The sequence below is a fragment of the Globicephala melas genome, chromosome 4 (genome assembly GCF_963455315.2).
Source record: "Globicephala melas chromosome 4, mGloMel1.2, whole genome shotgun sequence".
NCBI classification, from domain to species: Eukaryota; Metazoa; Chordata; class Mammalia; order Artiodactyla; family Delphinidae; genus Globicephala; species Globicephala melas.
The window spans coordinates 126,842,006-126,865,727 of record NC_083317.1 but is presented as its reverse complement, the minus strand read 5'-3'; the positions used below and the strand labels follow the sequence as shown (position 1 = coordinate 126,865,727).

The window sequence follows — 23,722 nt, the reverse complement described above, 5'->3', positions numbered from 1 at the left end:
ATCCATTATTAAGTACATTTAGTCGTCCCATTTTGATGAATGTCTTTCTACATTGTAACACCTTCAGGCTTTTGACTGTTAGGAAGACATTACTAACAAGGTGGAGATTCAGAGACAACTATTCAGCAAGCAGAAATCTTGGAACGAAAAGGGAGAAACAACTTCCTTCAGTTGTTCTGAAGGAAGGAGAAGGCGAGATAGGATACCAGAGCTTTTGTCTGTTCCTCTGCCCTGGTGGTGGGGGTCTCAGCTGAGGATGATCTGGTTGCAGTCAGTGCAACACTTTTAATCATCCTGAACAGCTCTTATGTTGCCTCAGATCCACCTTCAGAATATTTAGGGTCTAGTTAGAAAGTAAGTTAGATGAACTCAGGTATAGGATCATTAATATGATTGATTTTTTAATATTAAAAATAAACTGGACTCTTAACTGGAAGGGAAGGAAATGGTATAAGAGCACTTATTGGGCCAGTTGACAAAATGGGAATATGGACTATAGATTCAAAAAAAGTATTGTTGTAATGTCAGTTTCTCTGAATTTGGTAAGTGTTCTTTGATTATCTAAGAGAATATCCTTGTTCTTAGGAAATACTCATTGAAGTAATAAGGGTAAAGTGGCATGATGCCTGCATTCTACTTTCAAAGGGTTCAGAAAAAGATAAATAATGTGGATATGGGTGTGTAGAATGAGAGACATAATGATAAAACAAATATGGCAACGTTAAAAATTGGTGAATCTGGTATACAGATTGCCAACAAACACATGAAAGGATGCTCAACATCACTAATCATTAGAGAAATGCAAATCAAAACTACAGTGAAGTATCACCTCACACAGGTCAGAATGACCATCATCAAAAAATCTACAAAGAATAAATGCTGGAGAGGGTGTGGAGAAAAGGAAACCCTCTTGCACTGTTGGTGGGAATGTAAACTGATACAGCCACTATGGAGAACAGTATGGAGGTTCCTTAAAAAACTACAAATAGAACTACCATATGACCCAGCAATCCCACTACTGGGCATGTACCCTGAGAAAACCATAATTCAAAAAGAATCATGTACTACAATGTTCATTGCAGCTCTATTTACAATAGCCAGGACATGGAAGCAACCTAAGTGTCCATCGACAGATGAATGGATAAAGAAGATGTGACACATATATACAATGGAATATTACTAAGCCATAAAAGGAAACGAAACTGAGTTATTTGTAGTGAGGTGGATGGACCTAGAGTCTATTATACAGAGTGAAGTAAGTCAGAAAGAGAAAAACAAATACCATATGCTAGGGCTTCCCTGGTGGCGCAGTGGTTGAGAGTCCGCCTGCCGATGCAGGGGACGCGGGTTCGTGCCCCGGTCCGGGAAGATCCCACATGCCGTGAAGCGTCTGGGCCCGTGAGCCATGGCTGCTGAGCCTGCACATCTGGAGCCTGTGCTCCGCAACAGGAGAGGCCACAACAGTGAGAGGCCCGCGTACCGCAAAAAATAACCTTATGCTAACACATATATATGGAGTCTGGGGGGGGAAAGAAAGGTTCTGATGAGCCTAGGGGCAGGACAGGAATAAAGACGCAGATGTACAGAATGGACTTGAGGACACGGGGAGGGGGAAGGGTGAGCTGGAACGAAGTGAGAGAGGAGTAACAGTGACATATGTACCCTACCAAATGTAAAATAGCTAGCTAGTGGGAAGCAGCTACATGGCCCAGGGAGATCAGCTCAGTACTTTGTGACCACCTAGAGGTTTGGGATAGGGAGCGTGGGAGGGAGATGCAAGAGGCAGGGGATATGGGGATGTATGTATACATATAACTGATACAGTTTGTCATATAGCAGAAACTAACACAACATTGTAAAGCAATTATACTCCAATAAAGATGTTTTAAAAAATTGGTGAATCTGGGAGAAGAATATATGGAAGTTCCTTATATTAGTCTTGCTATTTTATAAGTTTAACTTATTTCAAAATAAAACGTTTTTTTAAAAAACTGCACAATTTGTATATAAATCTGCATTGCTTAAGACATTTCTAGAATCCACTGAAAGATGGCCTTCTAAGCATTTGTTAGTGATGGTACATCAGTCCTCTAAGGCTTGAATTTTTTAGAAACTACCAAAACCTATTTTCAGCCAAGTATCATAAGTTAAGTAGTCAGACTAACACATGCTATTTTAGGTATAAAATGTGATATGACCATAAAAGTACAAGACTGTTTTGCTTGTATGATTGATAGATAGTCCTGAAAGTAGTTCTAAAAGATGAATTCTACAGCATATTGATGAATAAGATTAGCAATTTGTAAGGAAGACAGTTCCATTCTAAACCAGCCATATTGCTTCATAGTCACAACTTGTAAAGGACACCTGAGACACATGCTGCATGAAGCAGGGGTGGCCCTCTCAGAGGAGGGTGAGAAGAATATGGATAGGTAATGGGATCATAAGGGTATGTGTGAAACGTACACAGAATTAGGGTATCTCCTGAGCCTTTCAGGACTACAGAGAAAAAGGAAACAACAGGGTTTATTTTGGGTTTTGGATTTGTGAGTCATTTTTCTTGACCTTCTCAAGGTGATTTTTTTTTTAAGATTTTTTTCCATCATTCTTATTCTTTTTGTTTGTTTGTTTTTTCATCTTTATTGGAGTATAATTGCTTTACAATGGTGTGTTAGTTTCTGCTTTGTAACAAAGTGAATCAGTTATACATATACCTATGTCCCCATATCTCTTCCCTCTTGCGTCTCCCTCCCTCCCACCCTCCCTATCCCACCCCTCTAGGTGGACACAAAGCACCGAGCTGATCTCCCTGTGCTATGCGACTGCTTCCCACTAGCTATCTATTTTACGTCATACAGAGTGAAGTAAGTCAGAAAGAGAAAGACGGATACTGCATGCTAACACATATATATGGAATCGAAGAAAAAGAAAAATGTCATGAAGAACCTAGGGGTAAGATGGGAATCAAGGTGATCTTTATGGCTGCCTCACTGCCTGCTTTGTGAAGGTTGCTTGGAATTGGGTAAGAGTAGGAAAGAAATAGGAATCAGAGTGCCAGGGTATATATACACTTAGTTAACAAACCTGACTTTAAAACTGTTTTTTCTCCTTTCCAATCACAGCCAATTTTAGAATCGGGAGCTGTAGAGCTACTTTGTGGATTAACCCAAAGTGAAAATCCTGCTTTACGAGTGAATGGAATTTGGGCTTTAATGGTATGTTTCACAAAGAGAAGGGAGCAGTTATCAAAGTTAAAACTAAAGAATGTGTTTTTGAAATGTCTGGAATTTTCTTTTTTAAAAATCTTGCTCTGTTGGCCCAGTTTTCTAAAGACTTAGGACCTAGAAGACTTCATTCACCTTTCAGATTCAAATGTAAGCAAGTTGCTTGGCCACTGTGTTCCTTGGTTCTCTTGTTTGTTAAGAAAAGCAGACAGGTGTTGAAACTTGACATCTAATTTTGGGGAAAAAAAAGTTTTCCTCCTCATGAACGTATTGATATCTGTATAGCGCTGCCTACTTTACCAAGTACTTTCGTGTCTCCTTTATAACGTCTTTGTGAAATAAGCTAGAGAGTATGCATATTTTACAGATGGGTAAGCTCAGCACAGAGCCATTAAATAACTTCCCCAAGGTAACAGAATTGGGGTATACATGCTCAATGATTTCTTAACAGTTTCTAGTAAATAATTTATAATAATCTGAATTCTAAAACTATATAACTATGAAGTCAGAGAACCATTTTTCCTTACAATTTTTTTAAATAAAATTTATTGAAATTGAAAATAGAGTAATTCTCCATGAATTTTTTAAACATAATTAGAGTAGTTATAATTCAATACTGTGTGCCAGACACTAAACTAGGTGTTTTATATTTGCTATCGCTAATTTTTATTTTACATTATATTGGTATATATCCACCTTACAATTGGGAAACTGGAACGTAGAAGGTAAATGAATCATCTAAGGCCTCACAGCTAATAAATGATGGAAATGGGTTCTGAACCTGTCCCAAGCCCATATTCATCTCCCTGTACTGTGCTATATCTGCTGTCTTTTCACACAAACTTTGGGTGGAAATAATCATCTTCCAAGAAAGCACTGAATGTAGTAGATTCACAGTTATTTTTCTCCTTAACTTACCAGCTTTTGGCACTTCTCTTTCTTGAAACTCTTTCCCAGGACTTAATTTTTTTTTTTCACCTCCTTTGTACTTAGCCTCCTTTTCAACCTCTTTCTCAGAGAACATTCCCCCGAGTTTCAGTTCCCAGTTTCTACTTCCCTTTACACTACAGTTTCAGGGACTTCATCTATTCTCATGGGTTCAACTCCCCCTAATAGAAGAGGTTGCTTTGGAATATACATATCCAGATGGAACTGTACCCTGTTCACCAGGTCTGTCACTTAAATGGCTAATGGGACTTCATTTGAGGGCTCCCTGACAAGCACAGTTTTAATGTTGAAAATTGAATTTATCCCACTCCTCAAATTCATATTAACTATCTTATTGTCATCAATTTCCATATTATCAGTTATTATGTTCTCTGTCCACAAAATATAAAACCTTGGAATTCTCTTTGGCCTGGGTCTCTTGACACCCAACTCAGTACTCTTTTTGCTCTGCCATGTTGCCTTGTGTTATTAGGTAACTTGATCTTTCGTATGTCTTAGATCCTTAATTTTAAGAAGTTCCTGGAGGGCAATAACCACATATTATGATACGTTTCTAGTTTACAAGAGATTTTTTTATACCAGAAGTTGATGTATGAATTATTTGGAATCAGCCATGTTTTTCTTTCTCCTTCAGACCTATTATAGCTTTAGGTTAAGGTGGGGTAATCCATAATGTGTCCAAAAAGGAGAAAAAGGAGCAAAACAGCTCCTGCCCATCTGAGGCTGCTAGTAGGTTGGATACACCTCCTACCCCCGAGAGCTTCCTGCATGATATGGTCCAGTGGATCAGCACCTAGCATAGAACTGTGAACACAGTAGGTGTTTTCTGCCAGTAAAGTTAACAAAACCCACTACTGGGCTTCCCTGGTGGCGCAGTGGTTGAGAGTCCGCCTGCCGATGCAGGGGACACGGGTTCGTGCCCCGGTCTGGGAAGATCCCACATGCCACGGAGCGGCTGGGCCCGTGAGCCATGGCCGCTGAGCCTGCGCGTCTGGAGCCTGTGCTCCGCAACGGGAGAGGCCACAACAGTGAGAGGCCTGCGTACCGCAAAAAAAAAAAAAAAACGCTACTTATTTTCATGCATAATAAGGGAGTACATTTAAGTCTTTCTCAAAGTGCATGGCACAGTATAGTTGTCAGTAGTCATTTTGTTATTAAAGTGCACACAAAGCAACATGATGACCAGAAGGATATTCTCAAAAGTAACCAAGCTCATAGATACAGAGAACAGATTGGTGGTTGCCAGAGGTAAGGGTGGGGATGGGAGAAATGGGTGAAGCATTTGGTTTTTTAATTTAAATAAATTGAATTTTAAAAAATATAATAGTAGATTTTGTATTTATTTGAGAAATCTTAAGACATGCAAATGCCGTGTCAGGAAGTGGTCATAGTGCTCATAGAGGAGTATGTATAGGAGTGACAGTTATCTTTCTTCTGACAGACAGAATTATAGGTGATTAACAGGAATCAGAAAAATGATGTGACTTAACCTTAAGGATTTTCTGCAGATTCTGTTTATACTTTGAAAATTATCAGAATTACTATTAAAATATAATAATGCAAATATAGGCATGATTCTTGAAACTTCTTTAATCCTTTCAGAATATGGCATTTCAGGCTGAACAAAAAATAAAAGCAGATATTTTACGAAGCTTGAGTACTGAACAGCTATTCCGGTTATTATCAGATTCAGATTTGAATGTGCTGATGAAGACATTGGGCCTTCTTAGAAATCTCCTCTCTACTCGCCCAGTAAGTAAAATCACCCAGGTTTCCAGATTAGCTACTCCTGCATATGCGTCACAAAACATTGCCCTGCCTCTCTGCTCCCATCAACATCTGCCCAGAAGTGTGATTCAAATGCTGCCCCTTCCCAGAGAAGCCAGGAGTTGATGTTTAGACCTCTCACCTTCATAGGTGTTCTGGGAGCTGTTTCACCATATGGCCACCTAACCCTCCACTCCTGCACTGCCTGTCCTCTCGTTCCTCCGTGCTGGATGGGAGCCTGCCTTGACTTGTTACTTGATTTGCTGGCCAGGATGGGTTTTCTCGTCTGCCTAAATGACTTATCTCTGGGGCTTCAGCTTCTTTCCCTTTAGAGACTCCTTCTCAGTGCTATTGCGTAGATACCTCCCTGCCCTGCCCACATTGACTGGATTGACCTCTGAAGGTGTCAGCATGGAGAGCAGTGGGCATATGTCACAGCAGGAGAGGCTGAGCCTTGGTGTGGGGTCTTTCTTATTGTTCTCTTAATGTTCCCTGAGCAACAGGGTCAGCGGCCTTCAGGCAGATAAAGAAATGTGGGTGGTTCCCTTCTCTGTGCCTCACTTGTTTTCTGAGTCTTCTCTGTACATTGTTTAACTTTTGGAAGTCTTCTGTTCTTTTCTATGGTCTTTTTCTTTGTTCTCCAAATCATAATTGTGGGTTTCCCATTGTTTTGCAGCACATAGATAAAATAATGAGTACTCATGGAAAGCAAATTATGCAAGCTGTCACCCTTATTTTGGAAGGGGAACATAACATTGAGGTCAAAGAGCAGGTATGTGTTCCTTTTTTTTTTTTTTTTTTGGTAGGAATATCTTCTGAGTGTGAGTACCAAGAGATATCGTAGTTAGGAGTCTCCTGAAATACTCAAGTCTGCAAAAGACAGGGTGCTGAGATCAGAGGTGCTGTAGAGACAAGAAAGTTCTGAGGGGAGAGATCCTTCACCACCCCTTAAACTCTCTTCAGGAATTCCTCCTCTTGGGGCTTCCCTAGTGGCTCAGTGGTTGAGAGTCCGCCTGCCGATGCAGGGGACACGGGTTTGTGCCCCGGTCCGGGAAGATCCCACATGCCACGGAGCGGCTGGGCCCGTGAGCCATGGCCGCTGAGCCTGCGCGTCAGGAGCCTGTGCTCTGCAACGGGAGAGGCCACAGCAGTGAGAGGCCCGCATACCGCAAAAGAAAAAAGAAAAAAAAGAATTCCTCCTCTTGGAATGGAAGAAAACATGACCAGAGTCTATACTTTTACCCTCTGTGTCACACTCTGTACATACTATTCGTCTCTACAGGGATGGCCACCTCTCACCATCCTAGAGTGAATCCTTTCTCCAGGATTCACTGCTTCTAGCCCTCTATATCACCATGCTCTGAACTCAACTTCCTACAATTCCCTGATGAAATAATCCCTTATGCTGGAGACATCTTTTTTTTTTTTTTTTTTTTTTTTTTTTTTTGCGGTACGTGGGCCTCTCACTGTTGTGGCCCTGGACCGGGGCACAAACCCGTGTTCCCTGCTTCGGCAGACGGACTCTCAACCACTGCGCCACCAGGGAAGTCCTGGAGACATCTTTTATTTCTTTATACTCATGCTTCCCAGTTCCTTATTTCTATCTCATACCCCTACTTTCTGTTGTGTTTCAATAGGGCAAGTTTAAGATAGGCATGAAAATACAGAGGCTATGCGTTCATCAGGAGACAGTTTGGGAATTACTTTTCTATAGTTCCTGGGATTTATTATAGGATTTTTAACATAGTATATATTTTGTCATAAAAGGAAAAGTCACCTGCAAACTTAAATTTTTAACACAAGATCTGAAGTTATGGTAATATTCAGCTTTCTGACATAAATGTTGGCTACATGGGTGTGTTCATTTCACAGTTCATTGAGCTGTACACTTATATGTATGGAAGAAACTTGCCCAAGGTCATCATAGAGAGTTGGACCCAAAGTCTAACTGCAGGGCCCACGCTCCTTATCCTCTGTGTTCCTGAGTTAGGGTAGTTCATCAGGCTTCAGAAGAACAGTCCAGGAAGCAAGAGTGGTAGGACTTGGGAGCCGTGTTGGAATTTGTGAGCAAAAAAGGTGATAGATTTGACAAAGTGCTTTTAAGATGGATGTTTTAGGTGATTTCTACTGAAATTCAGTAATAAACAACTATGTTTTTTGCTTAACAAAAATTTAACACAGAAAAACTATGATCTTGTAGGCATCACTGAAATTAGGGTGAATGAGATTTGTTTCTGGAACACAACAATAAAGAAGAGGCAGTGTTCAAAATAAACTGTTCTACCTGGAGAGCATAGAAATTTGTTTACAAAGACAGCTCACCTAGATAGAATTCCACGAACTTGAAAAGCGAAGCAAGGTAGAAAGGTGAGGCAAGATTTGGATGAAGGCAAAAGAAAAGGCCAACAACAATAGGGTGTTTTGGCAGGATACAATGATACCCTCTCACAGATTTGGGTGATGGTCCAGAAGTAGGCGACTCTGGGGAGGCTTAAACTGTCTGGTTTTTAGCTAGAAGTTTAATTCTTCTCAAAAGTATCAAAAGATACATTCTTTTCTTCCTTTTTTATTGAAATATATTGATATACAATAAGATACATGTATTTAAAGCATACAGTGTGATAAGTTGACATATATAAATACCATGAGACAATCACCATGATCAAGATGGCGAGCATATCTATCACTGTCCTTAGATCAGGAACAAGACAAGTATTCCATTGTTACCACTCCTATTCAACATCATACTGAAACTGCTATCGAGTACAGTAAGGCAAGAAAAAGAAATAAAAGGCATACAGATTGAAAAGGAAGAAATAAAACTCTTCCCAGACAACATGAAAGTCTGTGTAGAAAATGTCATGGAGTCAAGCTAAAACTAGTCAGTGAGTTAACCAAGGGCACAAGAAGAATCAATTGTATTTTTATATACTAGCATGAACAAGTAGAAATTAAAATTTTAAAAACACTTGTTTACAATAGCTCAGAAAAAAATGAAACTATAAGTCTCACAAATTACGTGCAGGATCTGTTTGCTGAAAACTATAAAACACTGATAAAGAAAGCAATCTAAGATCTAAATAGATATATACCATATTAAAATGTCATTATATATTACCCTTTACATATGTTGTTGGATTCAATTTACTGAAATTTGGTGAGGAATGTTTCACATCTGTATTCATGATATTGGTGAATAGCTTTCTTGTGATGTCTTTGTCTGGTTTTTGATATTGGAGTAATGCTTGCCTCGGGGAATGAGGTGGAAGTGTTCTCTCTTCAATTTTCTGCAAGAAAATTTGTGAAGAATTGGTCTTCTTTCTTTCTCAAATTATGGTGGTATGTACCAGTGAAGCCATCTAGACCTGGTGTTTCTTTTGTGGAAAGGTGTTTAGCTACAAATTCAATTTCTTTTATAGAAATAGAACTATTCAGTTTATCTGTTTCTTCTTGAGTGAGCTTTGACATTATGTCTTTCAAGAAATTTGTCCATTTCATCTATGTTTTCAAATTTATTAACATAAAATTGTTCAAAATATTCTCTTATGTTTTTAAAGTCTGTAGTATTCTTTGCAGTGAACTGTCTTTTATACTTTATATTGGTAATTCCTTTTTTCCTGATTCAGTCTGTCTAGAGGTTTATCAATTTTATTGATCTTCTCCAAGAAGCAGCTTCAGTTTCATTGACTTTTTCCCCCCTTTTATTTTTCTATTATCTATTTCAGGGGTTGGCAAACTTTCTACAAAGGGCAAGACAGGTATTTTAAGTTTTGCAGGCTATACAGTCTCTGTAGCAGCTTCTCAACTGTACTTTTTTTTTTTAACATCTTTATTGGAGTATAATTGCTTTACAATGGTGTGTTAGTTTCTGCTTTATAACAAAGTGAATCAGTTATACATATATCCCCATATCTCTCCCCTCTTGCATCTCCCTCCCTCCCACCCTCCCTATCCCACCCCTCTAGGTGGTCACAAAGCACCGAGCTGATCTCCCTGTGCTATGTGGCTGCTTCCCACTAGCTAGCTATTTTACGTTTGGTAGTGTATATATGTCCATGCCTCTCTCTCACTTTGTCACAGCTCACCCTTCCCCCTCCCCATATCCTCAAGTCCATTCTCTAGTAGGTCTGTGTCTTTATTCCCATTTTACCCCTAGGTTCTTCATGACCCTTTTTTTTTTTTCTTAGATTCCATATGTATGTGTTAGCATATAGTATTTGTTTTTCTCTTTCTGACTTACTTCACTCTATATGACAGACTCTAGGTCCATCCACCTCACTACAAATAACTCAGTTTCAGTTTTTTTTATGGCTGAGTAATATTCCATTTTATATATGTGCCACATCTTCTTTATCCATTCATCTGTGCTCTTCTAACCTGAAAGCAGGTATAGACAATGTGTGTAAGCACGTAGACATGGCTGTCTTCCAGTAAAACTTTATTTACCAAAACAGGCATTGGGTTGGGTTGTATTTGGTCCACAGGCCATAATTTGCCAATCATTACCTCTATATCATTGATTCCAGTTGTTCATATGAGTGTGTGTGTGTGTTGCTTTTATCTCTGCTCCCTAGCTCATGTGTTAAATTGGCTTGGCCCATGAACTAAATCAGTCCCTTTAAGATTTGGTTTCTTGTCTCCTGAGAATATTTACAGAAGGAGTACGTGGGCTTCAAAGCAGAACTCTAGGTCACTCTGCCATGCTGGACGAGCCTAGGATGCATAGGTGTATTCTAACACTCCAGGAAAGGGAATCACTTGCCTATCTTGCTGGCCTAGGCTATTCTGAGGACTATTTCCTGAAATCCCCCCTTATACCCACTGTCTTAGTAGGTAAGAGAGGGGTAGTTCTTCCCTAGGTGAGTCTAAATTCTTTTCCATGGTTAGAGTCCAAATCTGTTTTTCCCCCTTGCTTTCCCCTCAGTCCTGAAAAATTCAAGGGTGTTGTGCATGTCAAGACTTCTGACAGGCTCACCATGTACCGGATCACTGTGAAATCTGATGTCTTCCTCAGATCATCTCTCTCCCACTTCTGGGGCATATCAAGGTCTCCTCTTCATGATTTAAGTACCCTGGAATGAATAGTCCCCCAGTGCCTTGGATCATAAATTGCATTTTCTGTTTCCTGTATCCTAGAGGTAACCTTTTTTGGTTCAAACCTCAGGACTCACTCCTTAACAATCTAGTTACTGCAGTGCTGTAATCTAGGAAAAATAAGATCACACACCCTTTAAGATATCTGAGGGTTTGGGCCATAGTAAGAAAACATTCTCCTCAGTTAGCTATAACCTGCAAGCTTAATTAGCTTAAGTCTAGCAAAGAGAAAGGTTAAAATTGGAGAAAATTATTTGAATCCAGGCACCATCTCCACCTCTCGTCACTTTCTTTGAGTAATTCCTTACTCTGCTCCTGGACTCAGTGTCACTTCCTCCAAGAAGCCTTCCCTGACCCTTGTATTATCACACAAATGCACTTAGTACTTTCTCAGTTCTGTTTTTTTTTTTTTTACGTCTTTATTAGAGTATAATTGCTTTACAATGGTGTGTTAGTTTCTGCTTTATAACAAAGTGAATCAGTTATACATATACATATGTTCCCATATCTCTTCCCTCTTGCATCTCCCTCCCTCCCACCCTCCCTATCCCACCCCTCCAGGCGGTCACAAAGCACCGAGCTGATCTCCCTGTGCTATGCGGCTGCTTCCCACTAGCTATCTACCTTACGTTTGGTAGTGTATATATGTCCATGCCTCTCTCTCGCTTTGTCACAGCTCACCCTTCCCCCTCCCCATATCCTCAAGTCCGTTCTCTAGTAGGTCTGTGTCTTTATTCCTGTCTTACCATTAGGTTCTTCATGACATTTTTTTTTCTTAAATTCCATATATATGTGTTAGCATACGGTATTTGTCTTTCTTTCTGACTTACTTCACTCTGTATGACAGACTCTAGGTCTATCCACCTCATTACAAATAGCTCAATTTCGTTTCTTTTTATGGCTGAGTAATATTCCATTGTATATATGTGCCACATCTTCTTTATCCATTCATCCAATGATGGACACTTAGGTTGTTTCCATCTCCGGGCTGTTGTAAATAGAGCTGCAATGAACATTTTGGTACATGACTCTTTTTGAATTATGGTTTTCTCAGGGTATATGCCCAGTAGTGGGATTGCTGGGTCATATGGTAGTTCTATTTATAGTTTTTTAAGGAACCTCCATACTGTTCTCCATAGTGGCTGTACCAATTCACATTCCCACCAGCAGTGCAAGAGTGTTCCCTTTTCTCCACACCCTGTCCAGCATTTATTGTTTGTAGATTTTTTGATGATGGCCACTCTGACTGGTGTGAGATGATATCTCATTGTAGTTTTGATTTGCATTTCTCTAATGATTAATGATGTTGAGCATTCTTTCATGTGTTTGTTGGCAATCTGTATATCTTCTTTGGAGAAATGTCTATTTAGGTCTTTTGCCCATTTTTGGATTGGGTTTGTTTTTTTGTTATTGAGCTGCTTATAAATTTTGGAGATTAATCCTTTGTCCTCAGTTGTGTTTTTACCTCAGTTGCACCACAGTGAAATGTAATTGTGTACTGGCTTGGAGTTAAGGAGAGTGTCTTATTCCTGTCTCAGCCCGTTGCCCAGTGGAGTGGGCAGAGTGCATGCACATTATAGGTGCTCGACCAATGTTTGTTGAACTGCTAGGGCTGCCACTGGCTCAGTGTCCCTGTCACCATCCATTCACTTTTACCTTAATCCTTGCCTCTTGCTGGTCTGGCTGTGAGAATGTAACAGCCAACGAGAACAGTCTTTTCCTCCAGTACAGCGTGCTGATTGTCCTCATAATGAGACTGTCCTGCCAGCTGGCACAGGCTCCCTCTATCCTCCACATTAGGCCAGCCTGGACTAAGCTTCTTCACACATTTTGCTTCCCTTTCTGTTCGTCCAGTAGGGTTCAAAAAAGTCAAGAGGTCCTCATTGCATGTGGCTAGTGGACGGGGATCCAGAAGGTCATGAGCTTGGAAGCAAGTGGTATTTGGAAGGGGAGGTAGGGGGGAGTTATAACACCTTTGAAGTTTCTACCAAAGAGACTACCTCTTTGAAGAAACCTTGTGGGTTAGTAGCAAGAGCTTCTCTTAAAAATGAAATTTTCAAGAAAATATTAATAAATTACATTTTCCCTATGATTTATGTGATAGCATGAACTATGGCTGCCTTTGCCTAGCAGTGGTGGTTTATGCCCAGAAAGAAGCCACTGAAACATTTGGGCTCTCTTTTAGCTAAGGCAGACTTTCCTTAGGTGTGGTTACTTTTGTTGGCAATGACGTTATGAGATAAGAAATCAGGGCATTCAGAGTGGAACCTGTGAGAATCCATGTACTTCAGATGGGAAATTGCCTAAGTTCTTGAGAGAGCTTGAGTCTGAGGACTTCAGAGCTTTCCTGATCGCTGGCCCTTTGTTCTTTTCCAGACACTGTGCATCCTAGCCAACATAGCAGATGGGACAACGGCAAAAGAACTTATTATGACCAATGATGACATCCTGCAGAAAATCAAGTATTACATGGTAGGCCTTTGTCCCCTTCATGGCTCCACACTAGCTGCACATGAGAAGGCAAGCACTGTAGCACTGTTAGCTCAAAACGAATTGTGCAGAGATTAAACAAAGAATAGACTCCTCCATAACCGATTCCAGAAACTCTCTTCCATCCTGAAGGGAAAAACGACACCAGGCTCTTGAAGCTTGTGCCATTCCCCACCCTATCGTCTGATTGCCTTCCTCTTACACAGTGAGAGCTTGGGCTCTTGGCCTTCTCTCAGAGCCCCCAAAGCTTCCCTCTCAAAGCTTCAGTCCTATACGGATGAACCCTCTAGCCTCTGGTATCTCTGGCTCTTGTTCTTTGATCATCTGCTTTCAGTCACAATCTGCTACCTACTTGCAAACACCTCAGCCACCTACTGCCATGGCCATACCCGGGATCTTGTCATCACCAGAATCTGCCCATTGCCAAAATCTGGAAATCAAACATCCATCCTCTTTTCATTCTGTCAGCGTCTCCTAGCAAAACCCTAATTGTGGGTGAACCTGTCTTCTCTTTGCCTCCTTGTCAGAGTTAACAACTGCAGAGAAAGGCACAGAACCGGGCTGACTGGTTTCATGTTAAATTCACACTTACAAAACCCACATGGGCACTCAGCACTGCCTGGTACCCTCCTGTGATTCTCCAGCAAGCTGGCGCCTCCATTCTCCAGAAGAATAGGTTCTTACTTTCTCCTCATTCTTTAAACCTCACCTCTTATCTCCCTCATCACTCTTAGTGGTGACCTCACCTTTTGTTTTACTAAGAGAATAGAAGCCAAAATCCTTCAGCAGTTCCCTATTACACCTTGAATAAAATCCATCCCCCCACTTTTTTTTTTTTTTTTTGGTGGTACTCGGGCCTCTCACTGTTGTGGCCTCTCCCGTTGCGGAGCATGGCTCCGGACGCGCAGGCTCAGCGGCCATGGCTCACGGGCCCAGCCGCTCCGTGGCATGTGGGATCTTCCCGGACCGGGGCACGAACCCGTGTCCCCTGCATCGGCAGGTGGACTCTCAACCACTACGCCACCAGGGAAGCTCCCATCCCCCCTTTTGATGGCCTGTGGAGTCCTATATGACCTGACTCATCTGTATCCCCCAACTTCTCTCATTCCCCTCTTCCCTTTGTTCACTACACTGACCTCTTTCCACTCCTGGAAGAGGCCGTGCATGTTCGTTTCTGCCTCCGGACCTTCACACATGCTGGCTCCTCTGCCTGGAATACTATTCTCCCCATGGGATGCCTTCTCGCCTCTCAGATCTAAGCTCTGCTAACACTTCCTTGTGGGCTCTCATCTGCGTGGGTTATTCTTTGTTACGGCATAATTGAGTGAAGTACTCCCTTCAGAGCACTTAGCTCAATTATCGCAACATATAGTTGTTTGTTTGTGTGCCTACCGACTGTAAGCTCCCTGAGGGTAAGGACTGTATCAGTTCTGTGCACAATTGTATATCCATGACCCTGTACAGTGCCTGGCCTTTAGTATATGCTTAGTAAGTATTTGTTGAATGAAAACCATACTGCTTCAACTGGGAACTCCCTTATCTTTCCAATACCAGATCCACATAGTATCTCTGTAATCTTCTGAAAGCTTCTCTGGACTTCCCATACCCATTGAGTTACACCTGTCTCTCTGCTGCTGTTCAGAGCCAGACTTAAGAGCGTCTTCTGCACGTGCTGTCTCCTTCTCACCACTAAATTCACTCTTTAGCCCAGTTCATCTGGCCTCCAACCCCATTGCTCAACTGAAACTGTTCTGGTTAAGGTCACCATCCTATTATGCCAAGTCCAAAGGATGGTTTTCTCTCCTCAACTTTCCTCACTTACAGTGAATTTCAGCACAGCTGTTTCCTCCTCCTGGAAACATTCTTTTCCCTTGGCCTCCATTCCATTATGCCTCCCTGCTTAGCCCTGGACCTTTATCTTTGCTCTCGCACATGTACTATTGAGATTGATGGTTCATACCCTTTGTTGCATGGTGGAGGAATCTTTCAAAGACTGTTGCCTTGCCCCTTTCCTCCTGAGATTCTGATTTAATAGTTCTGAGGTATAGCCTGGGCATCGGTGTTTTTTTTTTTTACAGTTCCCCAGGTGGTTCTTAGGTGTAGCCAGAGCTGAGAACCACTGGTTTAGGGAATCTCATCCACTCCCATGGCTTTTGCTGTCATCCCTATTCTTTGTTTGGTTTCTGGGCTCCAGTTCAGTAGTCAATTTTGATAAATAGATTAGGCATTATCTTACTTACACTGTCATGGTATCAAGCAGTACAAAACACAACCACAATAATGGCTACTGGCCTTCAAAAGCCATGACAGCAAGCTTCCCTGATGGTGTCCACAGCTTTACAAATGCTGGTTCTTTTCTTAGTGGGCGGGAGGGGGTAGGGGAGCAAGGTCCGAGGGTCACACGGAGGGTATTCTCCAGCCTAGACCTCTCTTCTGAACTCTGGACTTGTATATCTTCCTGCTTACTCAGCATCTCTCTGTGGCTGTCTGAAGCTTCTTGAGGTTGGTGTTTAAAAATCGATTCTTAAATATCTCCCCTAAACCTAAATTTCTCCCCTCCTGACCTTTTCCATCTGAGTAGAGTGGCTCTGCCATCTACCCATTACTCACACCAAGGAGTCAGTCTTTATTTCTCCAGCTCCTTCGTCTCGTAATCCAGTTTATCAGTAGGTCCTGTTAGCCCGGCCCCTAGCCGCTCTGGATGCTGTTGACTTCTTTCTGTCGCCACTGCTCTCACCCTAGTTCAAGCCATAGCCTCTCATACCTGACTGACCATAACAGCCTCCCAGACACCTCAGCACTGTCACTCCAGTCCCTTCAGCCTGGGTGACCTTCTAAAAATGTAAATCAGGTGTTGTCCCTCCACTGCTTAAATCCTTCAGGGCTTCCTGTCAACTCAGAATGAAATCAGTCCTTACTCTGGCCCGCAAGGGCCTACAGTTTAGCCATGCCTACATCTCTGAACTAATGTTGCTCTACTTTTCCTTCTCAATATGCATAAGCTCTACAGTTTCTTCTTACCTCAAACCTTTTCGCAGACTTTTCCCTCTTCTTGGTACCTCTTGTTCTTTGTACACCTCTTCAAAGAGCACCTTTGTTCTTCCTATTTTTTATTCTTCCTCTCTATAAATATTGCCTCCTTCAAAGAGATCTTTTCTGTCCATTTCACTTAAAATTAGGTTCCCACCCCTCCACCCTCCAGTTTTCCCTATCACAGCAATTTGTTTCCTCAAAAAATGTTTATTGAAGGATGGATGAACTTATATGTAGTAAATACTTACTGTTGTATTATAAATAAGTTCATTTATTCAACAAATACTCATTGCTGGCCTGATGCTGGGAGCAGATGACACATTTTATTCTGTTTTGTCTTAGTGGAGCCCCAACTGGACAGCTCTCTAAAAGTCTTGGCAGGTAGGAGGGAAAAAGAATCACCAACCATAGAATTCTAATGAAGGAAGGCATGTGCTTTTCTTTGTCTCTGCTTAGTTCAGATATAGTTCTACATGGCAAGACGAGTCTGTCTCAGCCTTCAAGAGACTGTTGAGCATATATCGTGTCATGGTATTTCACAGATTTGCATAAGTTATTTAAGTGTAGTGGGGACTTTCTTTTTTTAATTGACCAATTAAAAAATCATCTGTAACACAGAGATCGGACTTGTGGTTGCCAAGGGTGGGGGGGGGGTGGACTGGGAGTTTGGGGTTGGTAGATGCAAACTATTACATTTAGAATGGATAAACAACAAGGTCCTACTGTATAGCACAGGGAACGATATCCAGTCTCCTGGGACAAACCATAGTGGAAAAGAATATAAAAAAAAGAATATATATACATGTATAACTGAGTCACTTTGCTGTACAGCAGAGATTGGCACCGCATTGTAAATCAGCTATACCTCCGTTAAAAAAAAATCATCTGGAAAGATTGTTTTACCACTGGGCCCTCTTTCATTTAGGAGAAAGCACTGTATATGGACAAATAATAACTTAAGCAAAAATGGTTGTACTTTCAGTACATAAAGAGAAATAAACCAGAAGTGTGTTTCAGGAAAATAGGAGGCTCCTTAAGAATAGTAGAGACTTAGTCAAGTTTTTTGTGATGTGCCTATAGAAATAAGAGTACTTTGAGTCAGATACTCAGTAGCCAAAGAGATGAATACTAAGTGCACATCCGTTCAGTTTATTGGCCCTGCATGTTTCCTACCGTAGAGAAGGCATAGTCGAAAGCACAGACTTGTCATATGCCAGTGTTCCTGTGTGTATGGGTTGAGTGATAAATTGCAGACTGCACCTGTGGCCCTAGAGGTGTTTTGTTTGGCCAGCCAGAGGGTTTCTGAAATTTGAGTGTGAATGTCTTTTGGCAAGGCTTCACTCCCCAGTGTGCCGGATTTCCTACCATCATTCTCTTGTCTTTAGCCCAACCTATTCACCCATTAGTACTAATTTTGTGGCCCCTCAAGACATTTGGGTTTGAGGTCCCTACTTCAAACTTTTAGGCTATTGGAATTGCCTGTGGTACGTTACCAAAAATTACCTCAAATGAGATTACCTCTATTTTTGTTTCCTTTTCTGCATCAAATAGGGTCATTCACATGTCAAATTGCAGCTTGCTGCTATGTTTTGTATATCAAACCTCATATGGAATGAAGAGGAAGGTAAGAGATTGGTGAGATTTGTTCTGAAGAAAATTATGGGAAGGAAGGTCTTGCACAGGAAAGGCATCAGGTGCCCCTGAAATCCTGGGTAGAGGCACCACTCACTGGCCCCCAAGCCCCCAACCGTGTCACCTTGGTATGAATGAGAATCCATGGGTCTAGTTAACACTGAGCCCCACCGTGGAGTCAGCACTGTTCCAGATTACTGAACGTGAGGGTGGAGGAGACCGTAGGGAAGTGAGTGACAGTCCTTGTCCTTGAGAGGGCTGAGGAGGAGGATGGTGAGATGCGCTTGAAGAAGATGAGAGGTGAGGGTGGGCAGGAGGGTCGGCCTTTCACTGTGAGCAGGGGCCGCACATAGAAGGACAACAGGCAGATAAGCTTAATGGAGAAGAGGGTGCGTTGGTGAGAAGGGAGAGACACACTGTGCCTGGTGGGGCAGCCAGTCTGCGGGGAGGCCCCTATAGCTCTCCACCTTGACTGTGCATTAGAATCACCCAGGGACTTTTGCACCAGCCAGTTAAATCAGAATCTCTGGGGTGGTCTCCAGACATAAGTGGTTTTTTTAATTCCCCAGGTGATTCCAGTGTACAGCTAAGGTAGTGAACACATGCGGGAGAGCAGTGGGTCTCAGTGCTGGGTTGGCTGCGTGAGAATCACCTGAGGAACTTTGTAAAATGCAGATGTCTGGGCTGTACCCCTAGAGATTCTGGTTCACTGGGTCTCAAGGAGGTGAATGCATGAGTGAGTCACTGTGGGCTCTTCAGGGGTGGAGGAAAGAATCCAGGAGAATTATCCTCCTTAGCACTGTGTCCAGAACAAAGTGGAAGGAGGAAAAACTGCATTCAGCGTGCAGGCCGAGAGACCAAGTAACAGCCGGGCACCAGGGAAACAAGCTGCCCTCAAGGAGGTCCTAGTCTAGTTGGAAGATAGAACACAGCAGTGCAGAGTTGGAACTGCCACGTGCTAAGAGGCAGCAGGAAGTGCTGGGAGGTCCGAGGAGGGTGGAAGAGAATGGAAGGGGAAAACAGGACTGGTTTGGGGTAGGAAGAGCCTGGCTAAGTATGTCCAGAAAGAAGTGATGAAGATGGGGCCTGGTGGCAGGGCCTCGTGCCAGGCTGAAGAAGCTGACCTTGACCCTGTGGTCCATGGAGAAATTAATCCAGCAGCAGAACCCAGATGGACTGCGGGAAGGAGGGTCAAGAGGCAGGGAGACCAGTTAGAGCACTGTTGGAGAATCCAAGCATGAGGGGATCTGGCTGCACTGGGGAGAGTGGAGGGCGAGGGGGCGGAAGGGGAGAGGGCAAAGGACACTGGTAAGGCTCCCGATTGTTGGCTGTACATTAAGGAGAGAGCAATTGCCTGGGCCATGTTCCCAGTAACCTGCTAGCTTTCATCTCTCAGGCTCACAAGAACGCCAGGATAAATTACGAGACATGGGCATCGTAGATATTCTGCACAAACTGAGTCAGTCACCAGATTCAAATCTTTGTGACAAGTGAGTATCAAAGTAAAAGGGCCTTGCTTTGGGGTATGTTGCATTCTTTTATGACAGGGTTTGAATTGCTTAGTAAGTCACATAGCCAAACTCAAAATCTTTTAGATTCTTGGATTCCCTTTTTCATCTGTGAGTCAACTGTGTGACATTTGAGTAAGAGATAAACTAATAATTAGCAGATTATTAAAGATTCTCATCTTACTCTGAATTGACATGAGCCCAGGCCACCTTAGTGGGACTCTGGAGAGGATCCAGAGGTTATTCCCTTTCAGTCCCTCGATCATTAGAATAGAAATGCGTGTGGCCTTTTGGAGAGCAGAAATGAAGGCCAATTATAAAAACATTCATTAGCTCAAAACCTCACTGAGCGCCTGCCTTGTGCCAGCCTGGCCTGGCTGCTGGGGATGCAGCAGTGACCACTAAGGAGTCCCTGTCCTCAGAGAGCTCACCTTTTCTGGGGGAGGCGAGAGTCATAGTCAGAGACCCCTCTAAGCTCAGGATAACCGAGATTGTTTTTCCTGGCTGTGGACCCTTCTTATAACACAGCCTTCGTTTTCCAGCTCACTTTCATTCTCCACGCTCGCGAGCAGGGCTCAGAGTGCTCCATGGTCTGGCTCTGCCTTCCTTGTGCTGCCCCCTCCCCCGTGCCCACCCTGTGCTCCAGCCACACCTGCCCTCTTACAGTATCACACCTTCAGGCATTTACACCTTCTGTTCCATCTGATTTGCCATCCCAGTCCCCTCGCCTCTGAATCCCCATTCATTCAACAAATATGTATATATATTTTAATACCAACCTTACCAGGCACCGTTTCAGGCATCGGCGATATAAGGGTGAATAAAATTGATGACAACCTTGCCCTCATGTAACTTACATTCTAGTACAGAAGACAGATAATAAGCAAATGAATATGTAATATGATAGCAGATAATGAGAGGTACTACAAAGGTATAAGCAATGGTGAGGGAATGGAAAGTAAGAAAGCTTCTTGTGGTATAGATTAGTCCCAGCCTTTCTGAGGATGTGACATTTGATCAAAGACCTGGGTGAAATGAGAGAGTCTTCCAGGCAGATGCTTAGAATAGTATTCCAGACAGGGGACAGTGGGTTCAAGGCCCTGAGGCAGGAATGCTTGAATGTTCAAGAAACAGCAGGAAGACCAGTGGGGCTGGGGAAAAATGAGCGAGGGGGAGAGTGGTAAGAATTGGACACAGGGAGGCAGTGGGAGCAACTGAAGAGCCTGGTAGACTGTGGCAAGGACTTTGGATTTTATCCGGATTTTAATAGGAAGTCAGTCATTAGAGAGTTTTGAGCGGAAGAGACAGTATCTGATTCAAATTTTTAAAAGATGGCTCTGATGGCTGTGTAGAGAGTGGTCTGTAGTAGGGCAGGAATGGAAGCAGGGAGACCAGCTAAAGGCCGTTACAGTCGTGTTAGATAAGGGATGAGGGTAGTAGTGCTGGGAGTATTGAGAAGTGATTGGATTCAGGATTTAATCTAAAGGTAGAGCCAACAGGTTTGCTCATGGATTTGATATAGGATGTTAAAGAAAGAGAGGAAAGGGAATTGCCTAGAGTTTTAGCATGAGCAACTGAATAGAGGATTTGCCAAGATGGTCATTTGCCAAGATGGTGAAGAATAGAAGAGAAGTGGGTGAGGGTAGGGAGAATCAAGGGTTCTTGTTTGGTGTGCCAACTTTTGGATGCTATTAGATATCCAAGGGACTCGGGAGAGTGGGGCTGAAGATATGAGTTGGGGTGGTATATAAAGCCCTGGAGCTGGCTGAAGTCACTTAGGGAGAATAAACGAGAGGAGAGAAGACAGGAGGGTTAAGGACCATACTCTGGGACACCCCACCGCCACCTTTAGGGGAAGATGAAGAAGGTCCAGCAAAGCAGCAGGAAGAACAACCGGTGAGGCAGGCAGAGACCCAGGTGCACAGGTGTCCTGAAAGCAAGGGCGGAGAACGCCTGCACAATGGCCATCCGTCCTTCAAAACTCAAATCAGGTTGTCACCTCCGTGGAAAAATCTTGCTGGATCCTTCTGCACCCTGGCTCCCAGGCCTTGCTAAGGACCCCTCTGTGCTCCCGTAGGACACAACACATGGTGTTGTGGCTATCAGCTTGCTTATCTGCTCCACAGAAGGGAAGAGGCACTTGTTTAATTGTTCCTCAAGTGAATGGCTGGGCCAGATGGAGCACAAAGAGCTGGGCCCCTTCCTCCCTGAAGCTTGCCATCCAGTGTGTTAAGGACAAATCCCCGAATAGCTGCAGCCCCCACCCTGCTGCTCAGATGAGTGTTCCATCAAAGGCAAGTCAGGGCCGGCCACATGCTCAAGGTGGGATTTGAGCTGTACCTTGAGGACGGGAACCTTCATGTCTACCTCCACAGCAGTAGTAACAGCTGCTGGCTTAAATGACAGGCTCTGTCAGCCCGTCTCTTCTGGCCGAGAGCCAGACTATTCCCTGGGTTTCTTTTCTTGTGTTTGTTCAGAAATTAAAATAGTTCTGCTTAAAATCATCTCTGGGATGACCTGGAAAGAGGCCTCACCAGCATGAAGTGGGATAGTTTTAAGCCCTGGCCTGCATTTCTTAGACCAATCTGGTACTGTTTCCCCAATTTCTATGGCACATACGTTGTCAGCAGTTCTTAAACCCCATTAAAAGGGTCAGGGTCTGAGCTACTCTACCTCAGTCCATTTAAGGAAAGGTGACCTTGCCTACAAAACCATCCATCTGAAAGATTCCTTAGATATTAATAGATAGCAGAAAGATAATGAGGGCACAGTCTCTGAGGTCCGATATAATCAGATATAGCCAAACCCTTAGAAAGATCGAGAAGGAGTCTGAATTGACGATTTTAAAGAGTAATACAGAATTTCGATCAAGACCCTCATGTGGGCTTTCCCATCATAGTAAAGTCTGTTACCTAAAGCCAACATCTTTCAGGTTCTTTGTCTTTAAGGCTTTGTGATCCTTTGACTTTCAGACACTTACAGATGAGGAGCTATTGCTAACTAGGCCTCTCCACCCCAGCCTCAGAGGGCCTCAGGTTTGTGAAGTTATGGTCAATAAGAGGTAGCCTGTGGCATTATTCATAAACTTATTTCCTAACACAACGACCTTGTAGAACCCAACTTGCTCATAACTTGGAGTGGTCTGTATGGAGCTCTCTGTTCTGATGAACTGGACTATTTGCAACTGTCATCTTTACAGCATCTTAAATAATTGCAAGAATATCCCTTAGCACACCTCTTTTAAAACTGTGGATTGTATCCATTACTGCAGCAAAGAAACTGCGCTTGAGTCCAGCTTATCGCTGCCCAATCTGCTTTGGTATACTTTCATCAGCTAATAGTAACAGAAAAATTTAACGTTTTCTTTCCATAACTTAGAAGGGGATATCATTGCCAAAATCTGACTTCCTAACTTCCACAATTGCAGCCTTTACCAAATCATGATGGGAGAGTAAAGGAGGCCTTCTGAGTCCCAGCTCAAAGGAAGGCACTTTAATAAGGATCAGGATAGGTTAAGGCATTGCCCACATTGCACCTTTTCCTCTCCAGCTAGCTAACTTTTTCCCTAATCACTGTAACAACCCACATCCCACATCAGTCAGTGTTATCAGGCATAATGAGAAGAATGGGATAAAATTGTAACCTCCCTTCCTCAGTTCTGAGGCATTTGAACCACCAGACAGCCTCATCCCAGGAGCTCTTTGCCCCTCCCACGCACCTTCTAATCAGCCCCTACCCACCTCTTCCTGGGTCAGTGTTCCTCTTAGCTTCCCAGAACCCTAAGTGTCCTCCCCAGTGTCCTGCAGCACTAGATAAAACCTTCATGGCAATAGGAGAAAGTCAAGAATCCCAGATCCATCACAACTATATGCCATTGACAAAGGAAGATTATAGAATGTCACTGGGTTGCAGCAGCTATAAGGACAAGAGCAGGACCACAGGAAGAGGATGTAGCCAGCATGGGTTTGACGTGTGTGCTGACCACAGATCTCTGCCCTCTACGGTAGGTGTCCCACTTACCTACCG

General features: G+C 42.9%; 1 protein-coding gene across 4 annotated transcripts in view; it reads left to right on the top strand.

Annotated features, from left to right (window-relative positions):
• The window catches only part of ARMC8 (armadillo repeat containing 8), a 106,585-nt gene that overhangs the window by 80,203 nt on the left and 2,660 nt on the right, over positions 1 to 23,722 (top strand). For 3 of the 4 annotated variants that reach the window (XM_030873403.2, XM_030873404.2, XM_030873400.2), the window contains 6 exons: positions 3,123 to 3,215; positions 5,775 to 5,924; positions 6,616 to 6,711; positions 13,410 to 13,505; positions 18,108 to 18,180; positions 19,585 to 19,678. In XM_030873403.2, coding sequence (XP_030729263.1) covers positions 3,123 to 3,215; positions 5,775 to 5,924; positions 6,616 to 6,711; positions 13,410 to 13,505; positions 18,108 to 18,180; positions 19,585 to 19,678 — 602 coding nt within the window. The remainder of the gene's footprint in view (positions 1 to 3,122; positions 3,216 to 5,774; positions 5,925 to 6,615; positions 6,712 to 13,409; positions 13,506 to 18,107; positions 18,181 to 19,584; positions 19,679 to 23,722) is intronic. The other variant, XM_030873402.2, reaches the window with a different exon arrangement.